Source organism: Apus apus, chromosome 4 (assembly GCF_020740795.1).
Source record: "Apus apus isolate bApuApu2 chromosome 4, bApuApu2.pri.cur, whole genome shotgun sequence".
In the NCBI taxonomy this organism is placed as follows: Eukaryota; Metazoa; Chordata; class Aves; order Apodiformes; family Apodidae; genus Apus; species Apus apus.
In genome coordinates, this window is record NC_067285.1 from 42,132,704 (window position 1) to 42,150,766 (window position 18,063).

At 44.2% G+C, this 18,063-nt stretch overlaps 1 protein-coding gene across 5 annotated transcripts in view; it reads left to right on the forward strand.

Annotated features, from left to right (window-relative positions):
• PTPN13 (protein tyrosine phosphatase non-receptor type 13) overlaps positions 1 to 4,245 on the forward strand; it is a 132,609-nt gene extending 128,364 nt beyond the window's left edge. For 4 of the 5 annotated variants that reach the window (XM_051618757.1, XM_051618758.1, XM_051618759.1 and 1 more), the window contains 4 exons: positions 21 to 358; positions 904 to 1,119; positions 2,097 to 2,159; positions 3,409 to 4,245. In XM_051618757.1, coding sequence (XP_051474717.1) covers positions 21 to 358; positions 904 to 1,119; positions 2,097 to 2,159; positions 3,409 to 3,489 — 698 coding nt within the window. In that variant the 3' untranslated portion in view covers positions 3,490 to 4,245. The remainder of the gene's footprint in view (positions 1 to 20; positions 359 to 903; positions 1,120 to 2,096; positions 2,160 to 3,408) is intronic. The other variant, XM_051618760.1, reaches the window with a different exon arrangement.
• Positions 4,246 to 18,063: the final 13,818 nt, after the last annotated feature.

The following is an 18,063-nucleotide window of genomic DNA, read 5'->3' on the forward strand; positions in this document are numbered from 1 at the left end:
GTGTTGTGTGGGGGTTGCAGATGACACCACGAGGGTACCTCTGGGGACTGAAGGTGGATACATCAACGCCAGCTTCATTCACATGCCGGTGGGGAATGAAGAGTTCGTCTACATTGCGTGTCAAGGTCCTCTCCCTACTACTGTGGCAGATTTCTGGCAAATGGTTTGGGAGCAAAACTGCACTGTGATTGCTATGATGACTCAGGAGATTGAAGGAGAAAAGATCAAGTGCCAGCGTTACTGGCCGGATGTGCTCCATAAAACCACCATGATCAATGACAGGCTACGGCTGGCTCTTGTCAAACTCCAGCAGCTGAAGGGCTTTATCATTAGAGTGCTGGAGCTAGAAGAGATTCAGGTAAGTAAATATTGTTCTGCCTGCTGATGTTTTTTTTCTGAGGGTTGGCATTTTCATCCTCATAAAATCCTCATATCCTCTGGCCTGCCTGCTTTAAATCACAACATCTACATCAAGAGGTAACCTGGGGCTTCTCGTCTTTGCCCAGTGACCATTACTGGGCAGCTCTTCCTTGTTGCAGCTTGTGTTACTCTGTGAACTTTACAGGAGAAGGCAGCTGGGCCAGAAGATAATTTCATTATGCGAAGAAGTTCCCTGGGTCCCTTTGGCCACTAAAACATACATAGGGATATGAAGTTCACTAATAATTCAATTTGTCTGGTTTCTTCCTCTGTATGATCAGCTCAGTCTGCACAGTGAACCTTACACTATTCAATGACCTGCTAGTCATGTTCAGTTGAGCTTGTTGTTTTTCTTACTGAGTTACAGAACACCTTCACTGGGCAAGTCCCACTTTTGTCAGACCGTTTCCTTTGGGAACTTAGCTTTTGTCTTTCTATCCTTGCCACGTGTTACAGTTTCTTGTTACTAACTTGAAACCCCAGACAGGTGAAGTACGGCACATTTCCCATCTCAACTTCATTGCCTGGCCTGACCATGACACCCCTTCTCAGCCTGAGGACCTGCTTACTTTTATCTCCTACATGCGCCATGTCCACAAGTCAGGACCCATCATAACTCACTGCAGTGCTGGCATTGGACGATCAGGGACCCTCATCTGCATAGACGTTGTTCTAGGGTTAATCAGCAGAGACCTTGATGTGAGTACCCAAGAGGATGGGCTAAGCTGTGCCTTGGACTTGCAGGGAATGTGTTCCCCTGGATCTTAGGTTTTTTTGTGACTAGCATGCTGGCTGTGTCTTAACGTAACATAAATCAGGGTGTGAAACAATAGTACCGGTGAAATATTCCTGTGTGGGGTGGGAGGAAGAGCTCTAAGTCGTTCTTGGGTTAGCTTAGGGAATCTTGTGAAGGGCCCTGTCTGTTAACACCTCAGCAATCCACCATTGTTAGGTGCTACTTGAGATGTTCGTTTCAAGAACATCTCCTGCCATGGCAGACTTGGGAACAGCAGTGTGTTGCCATGGTGACTCAGGCAATTACAGGAAAGGTCTGTCTTGCCCTGGCTGGATAAACTCACTGAAACTAGCCTGTTAAATGGCATTAGGGCTCAAAGAGTTGTGACACTGTTGGTCAGAGCTCCATGAACTGTCAGAGGTCAGCTAGAAGCCAACCAGATATGCAGTGGAATAAGAAACTCAGTGTGGAAACATCTCAGCTGGAGATGAGGGTATCTAAATTAACTTTCCCAGCACAACCTGGGATATGCTTTCTAGGGCAGCCCACAGGAGAGTTCTAGCTTCCTTATGTTGATGTCCTTCCGAGGCCTGATGTGGCAAATCTTTTTATTAATTTGTAGGGAAGATGAGCTGTGTCATGCTTAGCTTAGTCGGGTTTCTAAGCACCCACTAAACGTCTAGAAATCTGTAGACCCAAGACCCTGGAAAGCTTTTTGTTAAGTTAGACCAAAGGGCTCTGTTTTCTGCACATTCAGCTCCCAGTATGAGTAAGCAAGAGGGCTTGTGCACAGAGAGCAGACATGTATAGGCTATAGTGAATTGTTATTTGTTTCACTGCTAAACTCTTGATGTCCCCAGTTGGCTTCTTTGGTTTGTTGCTGAGCATGTTTCCTGTGTGTCTGTGTTTTGGATCTTTAACTTGCTGTTTGTTTTGGTAGTTTGACATCTCAGACCTGGTGCGCACCATGCGGCTGCAGAGACATGGGATGGTTCAGACAGAGGTGAGTCTGGCTTCCCCAGGGATACACTGAAGGAAGGACACTGCAGTTCTGGCTCTGATGTGCCAGGAAACTTGGACGCACACAGTGATTGTCTCTGTGCCCTCTAATGCAGCGCTTGTGCTGTAAGAATTAAATGAGGTGCACATCAGTGAGTAGTAACAGTTACAAAGGCATGCAGTGTGTAACGTGCTGGGCTGTTGACTGTATTTTTTTCATAATAAAAAAAAAAAGGCTGAGAACTTTCTTCTTCAAAAGCATGTTTTGTAGAGGGAATCAGCTGAGCTTTTTTGACTAAAAATTGCATTATAAAATCAAGAGAAGGCTCAACTGCAGCTGGTATAACTCACTGATATTACCAGAGATGTCTTGGAATCTCCTTTGGGGAGATGGTCAAGCAGAAGTTAAAAGTGCACAAGCTGGAGCACAGGAGGTTCAAGCTAAACATAAGGAAAAACTTGTTTGCTGTGAGAGTAGCAGAGCACTGGGGCAAGCTGCCCAGGGAGGTTGTGGAGTCTCCATCCCTGGAGACATTCCAAACCTGCCTGGACACGTTCCTGTGTGATCAGCCTTAGGTGATCCTGCTCTAGCAGGGGGGTTGGACTGTGATCTCCAGAGGTCCCTTCCAACCCTGACAGCCCTATAAATGTTATAGGAATAACCTAGATAGAGGTAATAACCTTAGAGATGGACATTGCAAAGTCTTGTTAGATTCTGCACTTTTTCTTTTGAATGGGAAGGAATTGTCAAAACATCATTTAAAAAAAACCCCGTAACAACAAACAACCAAAAAAACCAAAACCCCAAAAGGATCAGCCCCACCTCACACCCCAGCACATGTATCAGCCCCCACACCTGCACCACTGAGATGAAGAAGTTGCATTGTCACCTGAGTTCTGTATTAGTTGGAATTGATCCAAGACCTTAACATTCACTTGCTGTCTTCACTTCTGCTTACATAAAGTACTTAACTCTTCTTGAGGTGGTTTTGGTGTGAAAGGAGAATAAATGTCCCATGTAAAAATGTATCTTTAGTGGCAGGAGAGTGTGTGTAATTATTTTGAGTTGAGGCTGCATGTTTCTCCTCTGTGGGTTTTTTTTTATGGGGGAGGTTTTATTTAACTGTACAGATAATAAATCAAGTTCTGTGCACCTGTGGACAAGTGAGGGTGAAGTGAATTGCTTGGAGGTGAGGGTGAATTGCTTGGCTGGTTGGTACAAGCTCTCACCTGTTCTGTCCTTTCCCTTTCAGGATCAGTACATTTTCTGCTATCAAGTTGTCCTTTATGTCCTGAATCATCTCCAACATCAAGAACAACAGAGAGGCAAATGAAATACAGAAGCACAAGTGCTTTTCAAATACGGAAGCAAGGAGGCCTGGAAGCTCTGACATGTTTTCTTCTGCCAATAGTTTTCCAGTCCCTTTCTTCAGTTGCTGTCAAATGTCTTTTCTATAAAGTCTCTCCCATCATTCCAAAAAAGGTATATAGCTATAAGGAAAAAGGGATAGTTTATGCAATACCACTAATCTCTTCAGCCCGATGGACACGTGAGATTTTTGTATAACAGTAAATAATATTTAATAAAGCTGCATTTTTTGCAGTTTCCTTAGTATGTGACAAAATACTGAAATAAAAATATTTTAATTTAAACAAACAAACAAAAGAAAAAAAGGAAAGAAGAAAAAAGCAATCTTATAATACTTCCTGCAGTTCTGCAACTGTTTCGGGGTATTTTTTTTTTATTGTGGGGGAGTGGGATGGATGAAGCAGTATTTTTATCCTGGCAAATTTTATTACAAACACATTTTACTAGTCTCTTAAAAGCTTGTTTATGGCACAGAATTTTTGCCCTTTTAGTACAATTACAGCTATTTTATAGAGGGTATCTTGAAATCAGCATTTAAGCTTTGAGATGCCTATTAGCAAAAGGATAGTAGTGAATGTTTACTGTAAGTATCACAGTTAATGTTTACTTTATAGAGTTTCATGTATATATTTATATACTTTTACCAAAAAAAAGCTGAATTTTATCAGATGTCTAACCTTAAAACTGATTAGGCATCTCCTCTCTGTAAATAATAAATATACTTACAGTACACTGATCAGTGGGTCTGAGTATTTTTGTGTCCTTGTGACTGGTTTTTCTTGGCCTTGCATGGCATCCTTCATTGCAGCTGCTGCACTTGAGCAATCTGCTGTCCAGATTTTAAATGTCCAGTGTCCTGTTCTTCAGTGTACATTTGAAAAAAAACCCACAACAAACCTACAGAAAGGTGGGTTCCTTTCTGGAGAGTTTCCACACTATGTTGAAGGGAAGAGGATATTTTCCTTTCCTCTTGGTTTTCCAGCATACCTGGGCATTGAGACCGGTATCACATTTTTTGGGGGGGTTTCTTTGCACTTGGATGCTCTGGCAGTGAGCTGACAACAATGTCATCTACCTTGCTTAAAGCAGCTGGGTTTGAGGTGGGAGGCAGGATATTGGATTCTAAGTAGCTCCATGTTTTAGTGGTACATTAACAGTCCAAACTGTTCTGAAAGGAAATCTTCATCTTATCCTGCCTGAGAACCTTAGATGATCAATAATTGCCATCAGCCAGCACAGGGGACCATTTGAGGGTCTGAGCAGTATTCCTGCCCCAGCAGTCCTTACCAGAACTGAAGTTTGTGACTTGTGCTGTCTAAGTGCACTAATTTGACCACATTCTGCATCACAATAGCGGAATTAAGTTCAGGGACCTGTGATTATCCACAGTTTTCACTCTCCAGAATAGTAGCCCACAGTGTTCTGGTGTCCCGAAACTGAAAGAGTCACTGTTTTGCTTATTTAATGGTATTACAGCTAGCAAGAGCATGACTTAGAAAAGGACAACAGCCTTTTTTACTTGTCACAAGCAATACTCTGATATTTATTCCCACCAGCATACCAACACCGTTGAAAAATTGTCTTTTTCAGAGCAGTGTAGTTCCAGGAAGGAGAATTAATTCTGTGTAGATAGCAGCAGAAGCAAATTGACTAGCCATGTTGACAGGACACCTGTATGAAGGAGCTTTAAGGCAAAGACTGAAGGTTTTCAGGACTACAGTTGTCACCAGGTAAAACACAGCTGGTTGATACACTGCTGCTACTTTTAGAACATAACTGGTGAGTTCAGAGCACTTGGGTATGTCTGTTTTTTTGCAAGCAAAACATTGGTTATGGTAACTAGATAACTATGGTTAAGGCAGTTGAATTCTTCCTTCAGATGTTTTCAGATATATGCCAAACGATGTAGAAACAGGAACTGATTGTTATACAGTATGTTACATAAAACCCACTCTGGTATTGGGCAAACAACTTGCATCAGATAACTGCTTATGGGAAACAGGGATCAGTACAAGATTCCAGGACTTGCTGCTTGTCCTCAAAAACATGAAGATCAATGGTATAGTACGTTACACCTGATTTCCTTATGGGCACGTAGAAGAGCGGAGCATAATTAATTTCACTTAACCTCAGCACCCACAGAAAAAAAAAACCCACACTCCCACCCAATCATCTTTTCAGTTTCTCACCCTTGGAAGGTGAGCACATGATTAGTGAATAAATAGACCTGTTCATTCACTCTGCTCATGTTTAGGTATTGAATTGGATCCCAAACTCAGAAGTACAGCTGGGAAGCCTAGCTATTCCTATTTTGACTCTTTTTTAAGAAACTAGGGATCTTGTGGAGCAAAGTGTCCTTGTCTGAACAAAAAAGGGTTAAATGTGGCCTTTCTACATCTCCCTTCAACGTGTTTGATCCAGCTCTTTCCATCAGAAGTCATCCTCCTAGTACCATCAGTTTGTGTCTGAAAACAAGATCATGCAGGAATAATACAGAGTTCCTACACCAAAGCTTTATTGGTCAAATTCATCATTAGCCTGACGTTGTGATCAAAGAGATCAGCCCCAATGGGAAGCCTTCCTAAGAAGTCATTCATGTATGGTGAAAGGTGGCACTGGCCTCTTGAGAAGTGGCCTGAATTTCTTTGGGCTTTTTGTCTCAACCTAGAGGACTTGGATGTTTAATAAAGATGGAGCGCCCCCTAGTCTGATGCTTGTTGAGGACACTGAGAGAGTGTCCTCAGCTAAGCCCATGGAAATTGCCATCTGTGACACTTGGCAGGGTCACTTTAGTGGAAATAGACACCACAGCTCACTACAAAAAAATGGATGTGCCTGTGCAGTGTGATTGCTTAAGCTTAGTTTCTGTGGGGAGCCTGGTTGGAAATAGGCAACAATATTCATCTTTTTCTCCGTCAAATTAGGCTGCCCAGTTTCTTTATGGCCCTTTGAAGAAATGAGAGGAAGAATGACTGAGAAGCTAGTTCCTTGACTAGAAAAAATGATGTGCTTTCTTAGTATGCTGACTATATAATATTCAGGAGGAAAAAAAAAATCTTGAGTGGCTTCTCTCTCCCCCTGACTTCTCTCCCCATGCTTCTCTCTCCTCTCCCCCTGCCTTCTCTCTCTCATCTCTCCACCTTCTTGCTTCTCTCTTCTCTCTGCCTTCTCACTCCTCTCTCTCCCTGCCTTCTCTCCCCTCACTTCTCCCTTCACTCATCTCTCTCTCTCTCTCCCCTCAAAAATGACTGGGAAGTTGGTCGTGTTTAGGGAATGCTTATCACGTGTCCAGTGTTTTGCAGGAGGATTCTGAAAGATGGCAGGGAAAGATTTTAATATCTGTTTTAAGTCAATGGAAGCAGGCTTGTAAGTGGAGTGTGGGCCTGTGTTGCTGTTAAAACACTTGTCTGCCATCTTCTGATGGTGCAGACCCAAATGGAGGCCCAGTCTCTTGGGTCTTCTGGTGATTCTGAAGCTGCAACAAGCCTGGGCTGTATGATGAGGTTCAACTTTGGAGAGCAGTGAAAGATGACATGGGTGAAATCGTGAGACCTGGACAGCTCTTTCCGTGAGGTGAGCTACGTTGTAGTGAAGGTGCTCTGTAGTGTCTGTGTGAGTGGCAGGCGCCAGAGTAATACCCACCCCTGCAAACCTCTGAAATGAAGGTACAAGGTCATAGCTGGGCTGGGACAAGTTGTGTGGATGATTGACAACGTAGAAGAAAATCTCACTGTAAGCTCTGACGGATCAGAAATGGCTGACTTCCAGGTGGCAAAATGCTTACAAATTGCGTCTGACTTCCTCCATGTTAAAACAAAACAAAACCAAAAATATAACCATCTCCTGTTCCACTGGGAAATCGGAGCAGCTTGGCCCCTTGTGTATGCCAGTAACTCCCTGTTTTGGGTCTTCTCAGTAGTTCTCCCATAAGTGAACCAGCTTTTTAATACACATGTTGTCTGCCATGTCCTTTCTGTGGGACCCAGGAGTACAGAAACCTATGAGCTGAGGGACGAATGTTGTTCAGGAGGGGAAGGCACTTCGCTAACGTTCAAGAATGAGCCATCATCAGGATGGAAGCTGGCATTTTTGCCATCCACTGATGGTCAAGTCAGAACAAAGCGAGGGTCAAACATCAAGTAGTTTGTGGCTGTTAGCACAGCTCTGTTTTGTGCTGCCTTCCTAGTGCAGGTGATCTTGGTAGCTGGACAGGCGGGTAAACTCAGGGAAACGTTACTCGTCATTGAAGCAGCTCTGAGAGGCCAGTGTGACAAGAGCTCTGAATATTCGAGGCACAGTGAGTTCTGTAGTGTTTCTGTGTTATATCACTTCCTTTTACCTGTCGTGCAAGTGTGTCTGATGTAATCCAGACGTTATTTTCACATAAAGTGTGAAAAAGGTCTATGTACCTGTTGATTGAAGGGGAAAAGAAATGCACTAAAGAAAAAATCAATACATAACAGTGAAACAAATAGTGGCTTGATACACAGCTGTACACATCTCCACTGCTGATTTTAGACTGTCTCTTTTTGTTTAGAAGTTGAAATAGCAAATCAGTGTATTCCCCTCTGTAATGTTTCCAAATCAAAGTTGATACAAGGCAAAAGAAAGCAAATAAACCCAGCAATAATGGAAAGAGGTCTGCATTCCTCAGAGGAAAAGTCAAAGATGCTGTCAAACAAGAGCCTGTAGAAACAAATGCACCTTTTATTTGTTGATGGTCTCTTGGAATCATGTGTGAGTCCTCTCTAAGAATCCCAGTGCAGAAGTGGTGCAGAGCTCAAAGAGGGCTTGGCACCTGGTCATCTATAGCAGCATGGCAGGAATATTCTTTCCACACAGCTGCTGGTTTAGCAGTGGAGTTAAGGGACTAGTTCCAGAGGCTTATGGAACTCTTCCAGTCTCAGCCCCCATCCTGTAGCCCTGTTTGCTCATACAGGGAACAGAGGTGTTGGGATCCTCAGTGTGTGTTCTCGAGTTTGACTCCTGTCTCCCACTCACTTTCACTGACCTGAGGCACCTGTCTCCTTTCTGAGGACAGGATTCCTGATGACTGAGAAACAACATGGGTTTCATCATGTGACCTGGTGTCTGTGCTCGCATTACAGTCACTGAAGGTCTAGTCACATCAGTGAAGTGACAGAAAATTGAGACTACTGTTAAGGCTCTTCAGTAAAAATTTGTAGGTTGAGAAATCTTGCAGTTGATTCAGAGGATACAGAATTGAATGTTTGGTTTTTGTTCTTCGGTTCTACTTTTTATATATGTTTAATCTCCCTTTGTTCTTGGAGGACTTAGGTGTTGAGAGGTTGGGGTTTTTTTTTAGTGTTCATTGTGACATTTCCATGTGTTGAAGCCTGTTTTAGCACACATAGGTAGGTAGCTTCCTGGCATTAGCAAGCCAAAAATTCCCTCTCCATGATTCTGACACTCAAAAGAGTGTGAAGGGTCAGCAGGGATCGTGAGCAAGAAGCTGCCATCATTGGTCTTAGTAGTTCTTGTCTTAGTACTATTGCTGTTTTTCTGCCTGGGCAAGGGGAAAATAATCCCCCTGCCTTATTCCTCTTCTGGTTTTGGTGTATTATTTATATGTTAGGCTACTTGGACTCTCTATGATGTGTTTGGATGCTTCTCAACACTTTTGAGTCACAGTCTCTTAGTAACTAGTGATTAATATAAAAGAGCAGTACATAAGAACAATGAGCTGCTCTGAATGTTCTGTCTCTTGCTTAAATTGTATTGCATGGTCTGCACCTAATGAAATTCACTTCTGTAGATGTGGCAAAAACTGAAGTAAACTGCCTTTTTTCCCTTAGTGTCCACCCACAAAATTAGTTCCTTTTAGTTCTGAAGACCCAGTCTGTCTGCTGTCTTACTTAGCTTTTCTTGTTTTTTAAATACCTGATTCTGAACACACCATCAAGAGAAGTAAATTCCATGAAAGACACCAGGAAAGTTTCCTGGCATTGGCCTCTATAGAGCATTTTGAGAAATGTTTGTAAATGGGAAAAATGGTTCAGATTACTTTTTTTGCAGTTTCCAAGTAATTATCTGTTTCTCACTAGATCAGATTGCTCAGACCCCCATGCACCCTGCCCTTAAACACTTCCAGGGATGGGGCTTCCACAGCTTCCCTGGGCAACCTGGGCCAGTTTCTCACCACCCTCATAGTGAAGAATAAATCCATACAGATCATGCAAATCAGAACTGGAGATACATGAGGGGGATATCTTGAAGTCATTGCATGGAGTCTTTGCTGACCCACACAGCTAGGAAAAATGAGATTTTTACTTTGAATATACTTGGTATATTCAATATATGCTCTATAAATATATAGAAATATGTATTTCCTTGAAATACTGAGCTGAGTGCAGGTAATAAGATTCAGTTCAAAGATGAAATCTTCAGATCACCAACACAGTGTTTATTTGGGCACATTAAGCCTGCTTCTTGACACCCGGTGGGTTTTCCATGAAGACTATTAAACAAGAGGCAAACAGTTCATAGCCTTGATGTTGCTAGGGGAGGAAAAGCAGCACTACAGACAGAAGCATTACTTCCCCCTGCTGGTTTTTCATGTAAGAGCAGGTTTTGGCTTGGAAAACAAAATAACACTGCGACTTTGTAGGTAGAACTGACAAGGTATAGTGCAGACTTCTTCCTGGTGCAGAAACTGCACTTTGTTTCTCTTCGGTCGTTGCTTAGGACTGTGTGAAGGGGAGAGACTGTGCAATGACTGGTGATAACTGGAAAATGGCAAGCTTGTTTGCAAGAATATTTGTGAAGAAATGAGTGTGGATTTTTAATTTCTTTTTCTTTTTTAAATACTGCAAGGGCAAAAGGAAAGTCACCTTAAGTCACCTTGTAACTCCAGCACTAAGCATGGGAAAATGGGACACAGGTGTTTATGTCCTTGAAAACAAAATTGCACTTTTGAAGCTGAGGAAGTAGAAAATTTTATAACAAAAATTAAGAAAATAAGTGAGATGAAATTAAACCTTTAACTTCCCATGATTGTTGAAGCTCAGGCTGGGAAACTGGGTTAGGTGGCAAGAGGCTGGGCAATAGCTATCATGTCTCAGGTCAGTACAGGCAGCAAGAATGTCCCTTAGGCTTTCAAGCTGGAAAGGATCATTCAGTTTTGCTTCTGAATTCAGAGCTGTTGGACGGATCTCAAGTCTCTTGTAGGAAATGGTACACTGAAAATAAACTGCTCCGTAATCAACTGCAGGTGAAACTGTGCACTGAAGTGAAATCATTGAGGCAAGTGTGCTTTGGTTGAAGAATCTAATGACTGATGTCTCTCGCAGAATAATGCAAAGGGATGTCAAGTTGTGTGTGAGGAGATTGAAAATGAGACAGCTGAGCTCATTTCGTGAGCCAGACATCTTACACCAATGTCCCATGGAAAAAGCTGGAAGCGTGACAACTCAGGAGCCAGCAATGGGTGCAAGGTGTACAGGAGACTTTTCTCACATTAAGTCTTCCAAGAAGTAGCCGTACTTGAAGGAAACAAAAAGAATCTGTGAATCATCAAGACCTGCTCAAAGTTAGTTTGCTGTGGTGTTTCACTGGCTACAGAATTCCAATGTTGCGTTGTTTTTCTTATTGCATTAACAAATAATTTATGTATTACATTCTTGTTGCAGAGGTTGCAGTAGTTAGCCTGTCTAGCTCAGCAAATGCAGCATCCTTGCATTTCTGTCAGTCTGTGGGCCCACACAAAATATACAAGTCGCATCATTAAATTTCTTGCCACCTTCTGAGACTGCAGCCTATGGAAAAAGAAGTTGCATGTCTAGTCCTGGTACTTAAGAGTTCCTTAAATAGGTTTTTATCAGCTTCTGGTCAGGGGGTTGAGAGGTTCTGTCTTACAGGTCTGTGCTGTTTTACTGCCTCGGTGACATGCCTTTGTCCTGATGTTCAGAAGTGCCTAGTTTCCTCCAGCTTCTGCTGGGTGTGTGTGGATTGGGACAGCCTTGCCAACTTGTCCCTGGGTCGTTGGCCCCACAGAGTGGCCCCACACAGCTTGGTGCTGCCCCAGCAGTACCTTTATCTGGGCTCCAGGCTTCTGGGCACATGGGGACATAATGCCAGTTCCTTCAGGCAAAGCTAGAGGGTATTCACAGCAGTATGTCACTTATTAGTTCTTCCCCCTCACTTTTAAAGTGCTCCCTGCCTGGAAAGCCCATTTGTGCATCAGAGAATAGAGACTCCAAGGAAATTGTCTGCCTCTGAAAGGAGGGAAAAATGGGCAGGCACTTCATTCTCCTCTCCCTTACATCAGTGTACATCAACAGGAATCCAGAAGATAGCTGTGCAGCCAGGGCAGCACCTGCAAGTTTTAAGTCAGGCATTCCATATTTGATCGTGGACAGTCTGGCGTGAACCTGCAGGAAAGACCATCCACAGCTGTCCATGGCTTGTATTACCACAGAATTCATTCCTGTGGGTAGTATAGTGGGTATGATACCAAAGCAACTGCTGCCACCTGCAGGGTCGAAGGCTAGCAGGACGAAGGAACTTGGGTTTCCTGGTTTTCATTCTTGTAGAGAATACTGAAAGGGAAGACATTTGATGTCCTGGGAAGAAGTGGGAAGGATCAGGTGACTGGGAAATAGAAGGACATGCAAAGGGTTGAGTACCTTATTGTGCCACGTGAAGCTCTCTTTTATCAGTACACCCCTTAAAAGTCATGTCATCATCCACCTGCCTGTCAGAATCATCTTGCTCACTTGAAAACTAAGGCCCCCCCAAAAAATCATAAATGCTGGGTTTGGTGTATTTGCCTACTGCAACTTTGGGTTGCATTTCTTAGAAATATGATAAGACATAAGATTGAGACCTGTCCCTAGAACAGTTCACCATTAACTTACGTAAGATTTCAGAAGCTGTAAACATAACATCCACAAATCCAGTTTTATCCATCCTCTTGAATATTCCTTTTTTAGGCAGCCTGGGAATTGCTTGGCTTTTGCAGTACCATCCCTTATTTGTCATTCACAGAAAACAGAGACAGTATCTTTGACCTGGATCTCTGTGCTTACAATACAGAGGATAAGGGACACTGAACCCATCCACTTTTGCTGCTCTTCTGGCACTCCTGGATTTGTTTTAGTTCCTTTTTAAGGGACAAAAATGCTCCTGCATCTTCCACTCCAGGTCCTCGCTACCTTGCTCTGAAAGATGCATGCTGTGAATAATTTTCTCTGCAAGAAGTCACCTCATCATGCAAATTGCAAGTAAGGTCGTTTTAACAGATTTTTAAAAATAATAATAGAATCACAGAGTGGTTTGGGTTGGAAGGGACCTCGAAGAACATCTCGATCCAACCCCCCTGCATGGGCAGGGACACCTCCCATTAGACCAGGTGGCCCCATCCAGCCCAGCCTTGAGCATTTAAAGGATGAGACATTCACAGTTTCCCTGGGCAACCTGTAACAGTGTCTCACCACCCTCACACTCAAGAATTTCCTCCTCATGCCTAACCTAAATCTCCCTTCTTCCAGTTTATTATTATTTATTATTATTCAACAGCCTGCAATGTGTCAAATTAATCTCCAGTGGAGAGGGTAAGGTTCCAGGAGACCTTGCTGCTAATTCAGCTTTAAACATAAGTCTCTTAGAGGAGCAGGATAGCCATGTAATCCCTCTTGAGTGCTCTGCAGTGATAGTTTGGTGATGTAATCCTCAGTCTCTGTTGTGTAGTGAGTAGCCTGGTCAAGTCCAGTTTCTATGTTGTGTGCATGATACTTCTCTGTTAGAGGAAGGGTAGACAAAAAAAAGTGTCCAGGGGTGTTACTTTTGGCAGCAAGAACAGATCTCCACCATAAAGCTGCCCCTGTAGCTTGGGTTGCCAGCTTGGAAGTGCCTTCCCCCGTGGAGTTGCCTGGTGTGATCAAGGTCAGCCAAGTTCAGCACACCCACTAGAGAAGAAGTGTGTCAAGAGACCAAGGGCTAGCACATGGTTAGGAAGTAAGCCTGCCACTGGGCCACTTACTGATTCTGAAAATACCTTCTTGAGGATTTCTCAAAGTTTCCTGTGAATCAGTTGCCTCCAGCAAGCAATTGAGACAAGATCAGAGAGGGAGAACTGGTGTGAGCTGATGCAGCAGTGGCAATGTATGAGGTGCAGCAAAACAGCATCACACACACCAGTCACCATATTGCTGTAAAACTCTTAGAAGGCCTTTCAGAGTGTTGTGTTGTGGACAGCATCAGTCCTTTTCCCCTCCTTACCTCAAGCCTGAGAGTTAGGACAATTAAAATGTGTTCCCAAAATTATGGACCTGTCCAACAGTCCTGTTAGGCAATCTGCTAACACTTCAAATTTGACCTGAAAATGAAGAAAGGAGAGAGTCTTGTACCATCAATATTTAAATAAATTTGCAAACAGCAGCTTTGAGACAGTGATTAGCACTAAATTCACATTTTAACTCCACTGAGTCTGAGTTTAGATTTGGAATGTCCTAGGATACATAGATGTTACTAGATGGCTTATTTTCCTGCTCTTCCATACATTCCAAACTAATAACTGCTACTGGACTAGTTGCTGTTGCTAGGAAATAACTTTTGCTAAATAAATATTTCTCTGCTGAAAAAAAAGTGGTGTTAGGTGGTGTCTTCCTGACTGTAAGACCTTATGGTGGTGTTTAGCTATTTTATTTCCTGAAAGTTGCTGTTTCTGGTAAATACTTGACTGTAGGAGCCAAGTGGTAGGTGCTGTTTAATACCCTCACCTAGTGTTTTCCAGCCTGAAGCAGGTTTCTTGCAGGCTCTGGGATGAGATAACTTTCACACACTGGTTAGTTATTGACTTAACCTGTTCAATAAATCGAGAGGGCCTGCAGGAAGCTGTGTGAAGCAGAGAGTGGTGTGGAAATGTTTTCTCTGCTGAGGTTTCTCTCCTGTGTGCAGCAAGTGTATATATGTGGAGCTCTATCTGCAGGAACTGGCACAGCTTTTGTGAACATCTGTCAGCCTCCATATCTCTGTGGCTGTGTCAACACTGAGGGAGTTCTCTCGTAGTCTAATATGACTTATGGCAGTGAAAACTGTAGAATCACAGACTGGTTTGGGTTGGAAGGGACCTTAAAGATCACCTAGTTCCAAACCCCCTGCATGGGCAGGGACACCTCCCACCAGCCCAGGTTGCTCAGAGCCCCATCCAACCTGCCCTTCAACACTGCCAGGGATGGGGCAGCCACAGCTTCCCTGGGCAACCTGGGCCAGGGTCTCGCCACCCTCACACTCAAGAATTTCCTCCTCATGTCTCACCTCAATCTCTCCTCTTCCAGTTTTAATCCCTTCCCCCTTGTCCTCTCACTCCCTGCCCTTGTCCCAAGTCCCTCCCCAGCTTTCCTGTAGGCTTAAGAAAAATTTAAAAAGGAGGATAGAGATGTTTATGGCCAAGAGGCCTCTCAGTCAGGCAGCTCTCCCAGTGCTTCTGTTGCGACTGTTTTGCTTCCTACACTTAGGAACTCCTTAGGAGCACACAACAGATCTGAAGATCCTCTGCATTGGCTTCTGGATTTTGAGCAGAAACACAAGACAAAAACTCACAAGCCTTGCACACATACTTGTGTGATGACAGGCAAGTACATCTCTGATAAAGTGACTTGATTTTGCCCTCGTCTTGCCGCAGGGCAACTGGTGAAATGAGGGGGAGGGCTGGTTTTTTTTTGAGCCCTGACCAAGTGTAAAAGCCGGGACATTTATTTCGCTGCAGGAACGAGGATTTAATCTCTGCCCTTCCCCTAGCTTCTGCGCCGTTCTTCAAATCCCTTCTTCCAGCCAGGCGTCAACAACAAAACGCACCGCGGGGTGCGGGGAGAGCGCCCAAAAACCCGCGGCGGGGCGGGGCGGGGCCGGGACGCTCCGCGGGGCTTTGCGGGGCTCCCGGCGCTGCGGAGGCTCCGGGGCAGCAGGTCGGGAGCTGAGGTGAGCTGAGCTGAGCTGAGCTGGGCTGAGTCGGGCTGAGCTGGGCTGGAGGGACAGCCTCCCGTGTCGTCCCCGCTGCTCCCGGGGGCTGCCCGCGGAGAAGGAGCGGTCGGCGCTGGCGGGGACTCGGCGGCTTCCCCCGCCAAGCAGCAGCCGGTGCTTTCCCGCCGCCGTTCAGGGCAAGGGGGTGGTCGAGGGGGTCGGGCGGTGTTCCAACCGGGGGGTTTCGGGGTGGTTTCCACCCGGCGGTGCGGGGCGCTGCGGCGGCCGCCGCGTCCTGCGGCGCGGGGAGGAGCCGCTCCGAGTTGCTGCGGGTCTGCGCGGAGAGCGAGGTTGGGCAGAGGAGCGCTGGGTGCCTCCCGGGTTGGAAAGGAGCTAACGGGGAACCAGCTGATGGGCAGAGAAAGCGTTCCGTCAGGGTTGTTGTCTCCAAGTTGCCCTCACTGTGCTCTCTGTTCTCCCCCGCCTCCCCCCGTTGTGTAAGGAGGATGTTATTAGCGGGGGATCTGCTTGGGCAAGGAGCTTATCCCTGGGTATTTTTGCTCAGGTGAGTAATACCGATGTTTTCACTGGGGCACGGGTCTCATAGTTGAGCTGCATCACTGACTGACTTGCAGGAAGGTGGTAAAGTGTATTTGAAAATAAATCCAAATTGGAGAACTGAAGTCAAAGCCACGGATTATTTCTTTTTTCAGTTGCAGTCATCCAAACTCTTCTGTGACTGTACATTGAGCTGTCCCTTCAAATGATTTTGTGGGTGCAGATCCATCAAGTTTTGCCCATAATATCACCATATTTGTGTTAGCAATGACAGCATGGAATGGAAATGAGTACATAAGGTTTTCACTATCCAAGCAGCTTCCGTGTTCCATCAGTGCCTGTGACTTGATGGAGGAAGGCAGAAAGAAGAGAAATATAAATCTGGCAAGCTAAGGAATGCAGAAATTAGAAATTCCTTACAGTGGAATTGTAAACTTGTAAGGAACTTGTAAAAATTCAGATAAGGGCCACTTGGGTGCCTGCTTTCACCTCCCTTGTGTGCTCTGGCTGCCTATGGCAGTAGCTTTGTAAAAAGTAGTCACTGTAATTATTATGAGTTCAGCTTATTTACCAGTAACTAACTATGTATTTCCTTTCTGGATAAATGTGAAGTAGAAGTGAATAATTAGCAGTAATAGAAACCTGACAGCTACAAACAGCCTATCCACGGGTAAAGCCAGTGAAACAAGTAACTCCTACCACCCCTCATGACAATACTTGCTGCAATTCCTAGGATAGAGTTGGGGCTTTCCAGACTCAGCTCTCACAGTTTTTTCTGTTAATGAATACTGGTTGCAGTGTTCAAAACTATTTTAAATGTTAAGGTAGGTACATGTGCATCTCAGCTGGCTTTTCATTATTAGTTTAATTAAAGCCAGGTATAATATATGTATGTTTTGCTTGCTTTTAGACAGTTTAATGGAAAATACAAAGTAGTGTTATGTTTGAATACATTTCTAGACTGGCAGAAAACTACTTATTGGTGTCTAATTTAACCCAATATTCAGCAAAGAAGTCCACCTGTATCCACAGGCCTTGCAGTGCTTCCATAAATTTTACAACCTGCAGAACTGCCTTGTCTTCCTTTCATAAAGGTCTGAGCTCCTTCAGAGTCAGCTTGTGAGTGTTTCTGTCACCTCTCAGGATGTAACATTACCTTCCCTAGCTAAATCCCTGAATCCACGTCTGTCTTGCCTGTTAAAGACACACAAGGAATGCTTGATCTGTCTCCCTGTTGGATTCTATCTTTAACTGAGTCTTCTTTTAAAGGCAGTACTGGCATGTTTTTTGTTAAAAAGCTGGGCTTTAATGTTAATGATCTAGCCAGTCACAAAGCAGCAGTCTTACATCTTGGTTAGGTGGTGAGGAGAAATCTAGAAGCTTCTGAATATATATTTTTTTTTTTTCCCAGGACTTTGGGGACAATCTTTGGAACAGATACTGCTTGGTCTTGAGTTTCTGATGGCTGTTTTGCTGAGGTGTGCAGCTCAGGTGTTGGCGTTTGGGAATTAGACTCCTAGCTGCCCTCTCAGCCCCATGGATTAGGAGGCATTGTTGGCTCACCTGGGGTTAGAGACAGATGTGGACAATTTCTTTCCCGGGCAGCTTTCCACTTCACCAGCTTTAGCTAATCTTTAGATTAATCTGTATCCAAGTATGTGGAACAGAGCTTGGCTCGGTGGTATACAGGGCAAGTGGATTATGAGCTGCATCTCAGTGCACTGTCTCCTTCTGCAGTGTGGCCACGGTGGCAGTTTCATCCTCCAGGTGCCACCAGGGTCTTATTTTTAGTATTTTTGCATATGCTCTGATGTGTAGTGCTGATCTTGCCTCTTTCTCGTTGAAGAGTTAGGATGTATCCTAAGTAGTGTTAGAATTGTTCTCTCTCAGCCTTCAGTAAAGCACGTAGTAAAAGATGTGACCTTTAGTCACAGTAAAAATCAGTCTGTCTCTTTTTGTTCTGCTTCTCTTGCACGACTGTTAGTGGGGGACAAGTTAGCATTTTATATAGACACAAGCAGGCGTTAATTTGTATTGTTGATCTGAAATTCCTGAGGAA